General features: G+C 59.6%; 1 protein-coding gene across 1 annotated transcript; it reads right to left on the reverse strand.

The window, feature by feature from the left end:
- Positions 1-3,348: 3,348 nt before the first annotated feature.
- RAX (retina and anterior neural fold homeobox) lies at positions 3,349-7,889 on the reverse strand. Its single transcript, XM_016136953.2, has 3 exons — positions 7,601-7,889; positions 7,040-7,293; positions 3,349-4,262 (listed from the first exon to the last, which is right to left on the reverse strand). The coding sequence occupies exons 1-3, from the start codon at positions 7,887-7,889 to the stop codon at positions 3,765-3,767; spliced, it is 1,041 nt and encodes a 346-aa protein (XP_015992439.2). The 3' UTR covers positions 3,349-3,764.
- Positions 7,890-9,595: the final 1,706 nt, after the last annotated feature.

Raw genomic sequence — 9,595 nt, forward strand, 5'->3', positions numbered from 1 at the left:
GGATGAACAGCCTGGACCGACCTGGGGCCGCGCGGCACGGGGCCCCACGACACAGAGCGAGGAGGGCCCCGCGGAGCCGCGGCCGCCTCTGGGTCTCGGGGCTCCGGAGACAGGCGGAGCCCTATGTTCCCCCGCGTCCTCGCGGGAGAGGGAAATCGCCGCCAGAGGCCGAGAGCCGTGGCGCGCGTCGTGGACACTAAACCCTCGTGGGCAGGAAGAGACCCCTCCCTACGGGGAAAACGCCACACCTGACGCCGCTCCCCAGTGGCGGGGGTGGCTGATGGAGGCCGGTGGGGACGAAGGGGTGGGGGAGGCTGCTCCGCGCAGCTGGGGGATCACTGAGACAGCGGAGGGTCGCAGCAGGGGTTTGACAGCGTCGGGGACAATCCGCTTGCCCCACTGGGGACCGCGCCTGACTGCGCCGCGCCCCGCCTCGGGCTGCTTTCAGCGGCTTCTCAGGAGCCCCGAAAGGTGTGGTTCTACAGACTCACCTGCTTCCCTCCCGCGGCCGGCCAGAGCAGACGTCATTTTCTGGGGAGGAGGGGTCCCTAAGGACTCCCTCTTAGATGGACTGGACGCGAGTCAGCCTGAGTCAAGGCCTGCCTCCCTCTAGGTCTCTGCGCGCGCAAGAGCACAGTCTCTGCTCGCGGAGCCCCGGACCGCTCCCAGCTGGTTCTCGTTCGGCTTCAGCCGGCGCTCGGGCTCATTAGGAAGGCTCAAGACCCATTTCCCGTGATGCGGGCTTTCTGGGGGAGGCCTCCCCCGCCCCCTCGGAGTCCCTGAAAGGCGTGTGCCCGCCCCAGATCGGAGCCAGCACCGTCTGGGTTGGGAAGCCTGTGTCCCACCTTGGGCGGCGCCTCGGTGAAGTGCTTTCTGTAGCTGTGAGCTAGAGTCGCCGTTCCACGTGTTATCAGGGGTCTCTAATGCTCTGAATCACAAGCATTATCACTTCTGTTCTGAGTTAAGAATTGGCTTCCCGCCTCACCTGCAGCTGGCAGCATGAATCCCGCCCACCCCCGCTCTTAGAGCTGCCCTTCTAGGCAGCCCTGGGGATGGGGTGGGAAGGCGTTGGGACTGATTCGTTACCTAGCCCCTCCCAGGAGACTCAGAGAAACACTCACAGCTAGCACCCATCACTCAGGATCTCAATTCTCACGTGGCCTGAAGAGCTGTTCTTGAGAGTTGAAATAAGGAGCACTTATTTAGCAAACAGTTTCCGGCGCACACGTTATGATGGTGAACTGACCCCAACTTCTGGTTGTTCCAGTTCCTGCCCTTCAAAGCATTTTAAATGGGGCAACCTCTCCGTGCCTCAGTTTCCTCATTTAACGGCGCTAATTGTATCTTCCTGGCAGGGTCGTCAGTGAGGCTTAAATGAGTCAACAGATGTAAACTGCTCAGAGGCGTGCGGGTGCACACAGTAAGCTTTCAATCACCATCATTAGCCATTAGTATTTTGATAATTTTCCAGGGACTTGACCCTGAAATCCAGGCACGCCTCACTCTATTGCTGCCTAAAGAGCTGGTGTAGAATATTCATTCTCAGACTGACCTAAATGATGAGAGAGGAGCGAGAAGTGAAGGGAATCCACAGATGGACAAAAGGATAGAAAGAAAAACGGCAGAAAGAGAAGACAAAATGAATAACCGTGGAAATGATCTAAGCGAAGATGCGATGGTGGGATGGCCAAGGTCAAGGGCACCCAGGACCAAACGTGGTTCAGGAGAAAGGGGGCAGAGCAAGCGCCACAGGCACTCTGAGCCAGTGAACTTGGTAGTTCTCTGAACGAACCAGTCCTAGAACAACGAGGGTGTTAAAGGCCGAAAGAGAAGACAGCACAAACGGACAGAAATTTACTGACGCCTTCGTCTTGAGTTTGCCTATTTTTTCTTGCCAACGGCTGATACCTCCTGGGCCATCCCATCCATTATCCTACAAACATCTCTGTGAGGGAAAAGCACAGGTATTAATCACTCCCTGCCTCTTGGGGAAAATAACCGACTGAATAAATGCTTACTGACCAGCCTGCCATGTGCAAGGCATCAGACGAGGGTCTAGGGGACCCATCCTTGGTTATTATTGTCATAGCCCTCTCAGGGCTCCAGTGGCAAGACCTGAATCCTGTGAGGACACTCCCTCTACCCCCCAGCCCTGGGACAGTTGCCCGTTTCCCAGAGAGGTTTCAGGAACCCAGGGGCAATGCTGGGGTGCCGCACCATCAGAGAAGGGGATCACAGTGCATGTGGCCTCATGCCGGGTCACGGACAGTTCACACAAAGCCGGTACAGGTGTTCGGATTCCATCTTTCCCACCTCCAGGGCAGTGGGTTCATTTAGACAAGGAAAGGGGGCTGACTAGTTCCCTAACGTGCTAACCACCCCACAGACGGTAGCCCGTCGATGCTGAAGCTCTAGCGGCGTCTTCCGGGAGCACGAGTGGCGAGGGGGCCAGAGGACAAGCACGGCCGGAATCTGGGTTATTCCCGCCGCCACCCAGCTTCCAGGGAGCCCCGGGGGTCTCCCCCACCGGGGACTCCGCGAGCACCTCGCGAGCTGCGGAAGCCCGCGGAGACCTCTGCATGCCTTCCCCGTCCCAGAGCCGGCGCCAGAGACGTGCAGATGCTGCTCAGGGGCGCCGCGAGGACGTGCCCTCCGTGTCGCGCGGCAGCGAACCCGTCACGGAGGAACCGGGACCGCTGGGTTGCGGGGTGGGGAGCGAGCTGGGGAGGTGAGAGAGGCACGGGCTCGGAAGAAGAAAAGTCGCTCTGTCCCAGTCTTTGGAGAACTAATGTCATCGACCCAGGGTGGCAGGGGCTGGCGCCGAGCTGGTGACCTGAAGAGTGATCCGAGAGGGGCCTTGGGCCATGGCAGACTGGAAAGAGGGCAACTGAGCGGCCAGGGGCTTCAGACGTTCAGCTCTCGCCCTGGGCAAGGTGGTGTAGACGCTTTCTATGGGGGTCAATCCTTCAAAGCAGCAGCTGCAGCTCGGCTGTTGGGGTTTTAGGGGACTGGGAATCCATGGGCATCTGAGCCTGAGGTCGCGACCCGCACACAGTCACCAGCGCCCGTACGTGCCAGGGAAGGGGCGCTTCTGGCCTAGGACGCCGTAGCATCCAGAATTGAGACACAGCGTCCGCTACAGCTCATCGCCCTCCAGGAGGATTCGCAGGAGGGAGCCCCAGCTCCGCACAGCCCCGTGCTTTCTCTGACCCACCCCGTCCGACGCCGCAGCCCCTCCCGCACCCCCCCCCCCATTCACGCACACACCTTCCTCGTGCCGCTGCCGCAGTCCCGAGCGCGCTTAACCAGAGTCAAGCCAAAACACGTAAATGTTTAATTCTCCTCCCGAATACTTTGAAACTAGGTATACAAACAGTTCTTCAAACTATTTCTCCGCCTCCCCTTACTCTCCATCGTCGTTATCTGAGGCCAGGAGCTTTGGGTCCCTTGAAGCTGGAGGCTCGGGCGCCTGCGGGGGTGGGAGCAGCGAGGCCAGTGGCGCTGGGCCGTCTCTCCACCCCCAGCAGCAGGGTTGGGGGTCCGTGGGGAGTGTGGGAGGCCGGGGGTCTCGGCGGGCATGAGGGTCAGTCCTCCCCGGTGAGTCAGGAGCAGACGCGCGTCCAACACCCGAGCCTGGCTGCAGCTTCAGGCGGCACGGGGAAGAAGGGGCCGAGTGGAGGGGACCCAAGGAGAAGGGGCGCGCGCGCGTGGCGCGGGGTCCGCTCCCAGAAGGGTCGTCTGGCCCGATTTGGTCCCCGCTGCCCCTAGAGGGCCTGCCACGGCTTCCCGATGGCCTGGATGTGCTCCTTGGCCTTCAGGCGCAGCGCCGCGATGCTGCTGTTCCGCGGGTCCGCCTCGTCCAGCGGGAACTTGTCCCCGAAGCCCGGGCCGCACGGGTAGGCGGGCGGCGGCGGCGCGAGAGGCTGCAGGCCGGCGCCCAGCGGCGGCGAGTTCAGGAAGGGCGGCGGCGGCGGCGTGTAGCTGGCCGGCAGGCTCTGCGCCGGCGGCCCGAAGCCCGGCAGGCTCTGCAGCGCGGTGGCGCCCCCGCCCGGCAGCGGCGGCGCGAGCCACGACTCCAGCGGCAGCGCGCCCCCCGCTGGCCCGCCGCCGCCGCCGCCGCCCGCGCCCGGCCCGAGGGGCGCCAGAGCCGCCGAGGGCGGGGAGCGGCTGAACGAGAGGAGGGGCGAGTCCTGCAGCTTCATGGACGACACCTCGAGCTTCTCCTGCCGCCGCCACTTGGCCCGCCGGTTCTGGAACCACACCTGCGAAGGCAGCACAGCGGCCGTCGGGCTGCAGGCCGGCCCGGCTCGGCGCCGCCGCCCCCGCGCGAAACTGGGCGCGCCTCCTCCTTCGCCCCGCCCCCGCACTCTTCATCCCTCCCTTTCCGTCCCGTGTTCTCCCCTCCGTCTCTTCCCTCCTTCCCTCTTGATCCCTCTGTGTCTCTTTGTCCCATCCCTGTCCTCCATGGCGTCCCCACCCTCGTTCCTGTTTATCTATCTCACCGACCGCTGCGGTTCTGTTATCAGCTCCTGGCATGGAGCAGGTGCTCAGAAAAAAAGGGAAGTTAACCCTGGAATGAGACCGTAGGACTTTCGAAACCAGAGCTCGCCACATCTCTCTTACCTGCTGGTCGGCTGCCTGCCCCTCCCTCCCCACACTGCCGTTGAGGCTGCTGTGGTACAGCTCTCAGTGGCCACGTTTTTCTCTCAGACTTTCTGCGCTTTACCTACCTTTTGTCTCGATTATAAACACCTATAAACAAATACTCTAAGTACTGTACCTGGCAACGTTGGATGTTAAAATACAGCTATTTCCACGAATGACTGGTTATGAGACCGAATAAAAGAAAGTGGGTTTATTTTATACCAAACATATTTGAATTGCTGCTTTAATAAGATGTTCGTTTTTATTTAGTTGATATCCTTTTAGGATTTCTAATATTTCTTATAAATGGCTTTCAATGGTTACGATAGTTCAAGTGTATTACATCTGCTTTTACTTTATGAAGTTGGTTCTGACATTATTACCCTAAGATGAATTCGATGAGCTCGAGTTTTCCTTTTTTTTTTTTTCTTTACATATAGAAAGTCCATACTAAAGTCTGGTCTCTTAACAATGAAACTTCAATTACTGAGTCGATAAAAGCACAAGAAAGGGTGTAAATTAGGGTTCCACCACGGAGTTCCCACCGTGAGAAACAGAACACAGAGAATTGGTCTAGTTTAGTGGGGAATCCTGAAAGAACTTTAGCCGAACTGGTAGTTTCAGTGTTATATCCACGAAGGAAAATAGAGTAGGTGCGTCTTCAGACTGAGAGCGCTGAGAAAAGAACCCCGAGCACCTGAGCCGAGCAGGGCCAGTGCGGGTGAGGTTGGGGTGTGAGAGAAAAAGAGAAAGAACTAAAATGTAAGTTCCCCTGTCTCCGTCCCGCAAAAGATCCGTCAACACATCTGAGGCCTTGATTTTCCCGGAAATATTAGATAGTTGCGGATAACAGAGAAAAGAGAAACACTGGCCTGGGGGACGGCTTTCCCCCCCACCCCGCCCGCCACCTCCGTTTCTCTGCTTGTTCCACTTCATCCCCCCAAAAATATCAGCTCTAGTCCTACGATCTAGCATCCGGAGTCCGAGGGCGAAAGGCTAGGAGAGTCAGCTCTTACACTGCTGCCCTGCTGCCCTCAACACACGGTTAGAGACCCTGCCCGGGCCCCCCTTGTCTGATTATATCACAGCTGCGTGTTAAGAACTGGTTATATGCTGGGCGCTGTGCTGGCCCCGTGGTCACAGAGAATTCACAGAGACACTGATCTCAGGAAGCTCACAACTTAAGAGGAGAAGCCAAAATCCCTGAACAAGTAAAGAGGGAGGAAAGAATGCGGGACAGAGGTGGCCTCGGGTCCGAAGGCATCCCCTGAGCTGGCTGTCCCTCTCTTCTGCAAGGGCACCGGAAGCCTTCGCCTGTCCTCTTTCTTCATCAACTTTCGCTTGTTTGCTTTTCCTCTCCCTACCCCAGCCTCCCTCTCTGAAGAGCAAGCGCTAATGTGTCCACCCCTTCAATGGAATCATCGCAGCTTCCCTGCCCCAAATTAGGAGAAATTGAACTGTCCTTGGCAGCTAATCCCGCGACACATGAGGGAACCGTGTTTTAAAACCATGACATTTACTCATTACTTAAAACCCCCAAACTAAGCAGAAGACACAAAGGCAAGAGCTTGTCTCCTTTTACTTTTAAGACAAGACTAAAAGCCCCCGAAATCTGAATATCTCACTTCCTGGAAATCTAATTCATTAGACAGACACAAAAACCCCATCTCCGTTCCACTGTCTTTCTGATGTAGTGAAACTGGTTCCCAAAGACTCCTTTTCAGAACTCTGTAAACTCTCCCAATTTGGAAATCCTCCCAGATTTTTCACAGATGACTAGCAAATATTTAAGGCTTTCAAATATTTTAATGATCAGGGATTAAAGATAATTCAGCTTTAATTAAAGCGAAAACCCCTTTACAGCAACAACAGCAAAAAGGCCTGTGCATCAGCGGGAAGTTTGGTTGCATGTGTACCAGAGAAGCAAAAGTCAGCGTCTTAAACAAATCCACCAAAAGTTTCAACCGCCAGGCTCCAGGCCTCTCGCAAGGCAGGGTTTTCCTTTTAAACGCGGTGCACGCAGCTGGTGGCTAGGGTGGCATTTGGGGCCCGGGGCCAGTTACCCTCAACTGCTGTCTACATTCCCTCTCCACTCAGTCCCCTGCCCCAATCCTGGCTGCATCTAATGAGCAGTCCCTTCTTCACCTTGCCAGCCATTTCCAGCTCCTCTTTGTAGCTCAGGAAAGGGGGACCCCCAAAGGGACAGAATGTGAGAAGGGCAGTGCGTGGAAGATCCGTAACGTGCCTTCGGGGCTCTGGGCCAAGCGAAGCGAGGAAGGCCAACAGGAAAAGTGCCATCACAGACGCGTGGACGCCGGGGGGGAGGGGGGGGTCAAGGGAGCGCTGGCTGCAAGTGGGCCTCGGGCCCTCCCGGGGACTGATCTGGGCGCTTTACCTGGACCCGGACTTCGGGTAAGTTGACCTTGCCCGCCAGCTCCTCGCGGCTGTACACGTCAGGGTAGTGGGACTTCTCGAACGCGCGCTCCAGTTCGTGCAGCTGGTACGTGGTGAAGGTGGTGCGGTTCCGACGGTGCTTCTTCTTGGGCTGCTCCTCCTCGGAGAGCTTCGCGTCGCCGGAGGCGGGCCCGACGGTCATCCCGGGGCTCGGGCGCGCCTCCCCGGGCTCCTTGGGGCAGTAGGGGCGAGGGGCTGGGACGACGGGGCCCCGGACGGTCAGAGACACTCCCCGGAGTATCACTGGGATCACCCGGCCCACACCTGAACCCTGGGTGCACAACGCGTGACTCGGGAGACGGCCCGGGGAGGTCGGGGTGAGGGCTGCGAGGGCCCCCTAAGCTTTCTCTGAAGTCAGGTTGGAAGCTCCTGCTGCGCACACAGCGCCCAACCCCGCGCCCAGGTGCCCTGCTGAAAGTTAAGCCAGGGGCTCCCTCCCCTCGCAGGGCCACTAAGTTTGGGGGGGTCTAGGGCCTCGCAGCAGCGGAGAAAGCGCACTCACCTTCGTACTCGGGAGCTGGAGCCGGGGCGGGCTGCTGGGAGGGCTCAGCTCCTCCCCCGGGCACCTTGGTGCAGGCGGCCCGCGCGCCCGGCCTCCGTTCCCGCTCCTTTGCGCTTTGGGCGCCTGCTTCCATCGGGAAGGAGCCGAGGATCCCCTCGTCCTTGGTAAATCCCAGGATGGCTTCGATGCTGTGCAGCCGCGAGGTGCTGCCGCCCGGGCTGCGGAGCAGGTGGCCGGCGAGCGAGAAGCTGGCGTCGGCCATGGCGGGGCCGCAGCCGGGCAGGTGCATGGGGAGCGCGGGAGGCGGGGGCCGCGCGTTGGGCAGAGCCGCGACCGCTTGAACACGGAGCAGAGGCTCGAGGTCGGCGCTTCCGGCCGCGGCCGTCCGAACCCAGGGATTCCGATCCAAGGTCAAACTCGGCGGGCGACGCTGGCTCCGGCTGCGAGCGCTCGGCCCGAATCGCTGCAGGAGGCGGAAGTTCCAAGTCCCGGGAGTTGGGGCTCGGGGCGCTAAAGGCTGCGAGCCCGCTGCCCCCGGCTCCTCCCCTCCGGCCCCGGACCCAGCCTCTGCTTCTCGGTCCCTCCCCCCGCAGCGGGGCGGGTCTTCCCCTCGGCCAGCGTCAGGGTCCTCGCCCTGCAACCCCGGGCGGGGCCGGTGCTCCCGAGAGTCCACCTCCCACCTTGGATCCGCTTCAGACACCCCAAACACACACCGGAGACCGGCGGCGGGGTGTTTGACAGGCCTGCGGACCCGGGTCCGAGGTCCGCGCCCCCCGGGCCTGCCTCAGTGCGGCCGACGCCTTGGTCCCATCGACCCACTCGGACCTGCCGTCATCCTTGGGCCCACCTTCCCCTGCTGGACCCCGACCCCAGACTCGCGCCTAACGCCAGGCTCGCTTCTTCTGCAGGGCCGGGCGCCCCGGGCGGCCCTCGGAAGGGCTTCTTGGCTCTACGGCGTTGGAGTCAGTCCATGCTTCTTCCCAGTTTGAAGTTTCCCCACTCCGTCCCTCTTTTCACGCCCACGGGCATTCCTCCTTCGGGTCCACAGCCTGAAGCCCCGGATTTCGGGTTTATTTGGTTTGTCTCTGTCCGTTTTCGCTGCTCGTCTCTGTCGCCTCGGACGGGCGCGCCGGCAGGCTCCCTCCCTCCAGCGCCCGCCCCAGGAGGCGGTGGGGCCTTCTGTGCCTGCAGGACCCGTGACCTCAAGTGCCCGATGGCCCAGCAGTCTGGGATGTCGGAGTCTTACTTGCTGCTGGGCTCGGGCCCGATGGGAGACCCTCCAGGGTTCCTCACTCTCTCTCACAGACCGTGTCCTGCGGGAACCCTCCCCACCGAACAATTCTCCAGGCGGAGGAGACGACCCAGCCTCAGGCCGACTGGGGAAGGGCCTTGGTCAGGGCGGCAGGGAGTCCTGGAGCCCCTCTGGGGGTTTCAGGGGTAAACGCGCCCCTGCACTTCTTTTTCCCTTTGGGGACCCCTCGAGGCTTCTGTGGGCCAGAGTGACTCATAGGCCAAATGGAAAGACGATTTCTACGGGAGAGTGTTTTTTTCACATCCCCCAGTATCGTGAACAGCACTGTGACCGCTGGCACTTCTCATCTCTGATGCTGGAACCCAGGCGGGCACCCAGCCTTCTCTGAACTGAAACAATTCCCTAAAAGTCTAGGACTTTTAGGAAAGGACCTAGGGATTCTTAAAATCTTTGCAGCAGGCACCTCGATATCCATGCCGCCTCCCCGCCCCGCCCCCTTTGTTTATTGCCCTTTGCATTCAGAGAAGCGTTTACTGCGTCCTTTCTGAGGATCCAGCTCTCACATGGGCCATGTCAGCCTCACAAAAGAAAGGCCAGGGCCACTGGCCTTGAGGATCTTACGGTCCAGCCTGCGAGACAAGACAAAGGAAGAAACAAAAGAAAAACACGTATCTTTGGCTCTACCACCTTTAAATTGATGTTAGAGGGACAGAAATGACATGTGACTATGCTAAGGATCTTTA

This window comes from Rousettus aegyptiacus, unplaced genomic scaffold (genome assembly GCF_014176215.1).
Source record: "Rousettus aegyptiacus isolate mRouAeg1 unplaced genomic scaffold, mRouAeg1.p scaffold_m13_p_12, whole genome shotgun sequence".
Lineage (NCBI taxonomy): Eukaryota > Metazoa > Chordata > Mammalia > Chiroptera > Pteropodidae > Rousettus > Rousettus aegyptiacus.

What these genes read in the sequence shown, in the direction of transcription:
- RAX (XM_016136953.2), bottom strand. Translation starts at nt 7,889, where the DNA reads ATGCACCTGCCCGGCTGCGGCCCCGCCATGGCCGACGCCAGCTTCTCG. An exon ending in TCCAGCTCCCGAGTACGAAG is followed by an intron (nt 7,294 to 7,600) that starts GTGAGTGCGCTT and finishes CCGTCGTCCCAG; the next exon opens with CCCCTCGCCCCTACTGCCCC. An exon ending in TACCCGAAGTCCGGGTCCAG is followed by an intron (nt 4,263 to 7,039) that starts GTAAAGCGCCCA and finishes CTGCCTTCGCAG; the next exon opens with GTGTGGTTCCAGAACCGGCG.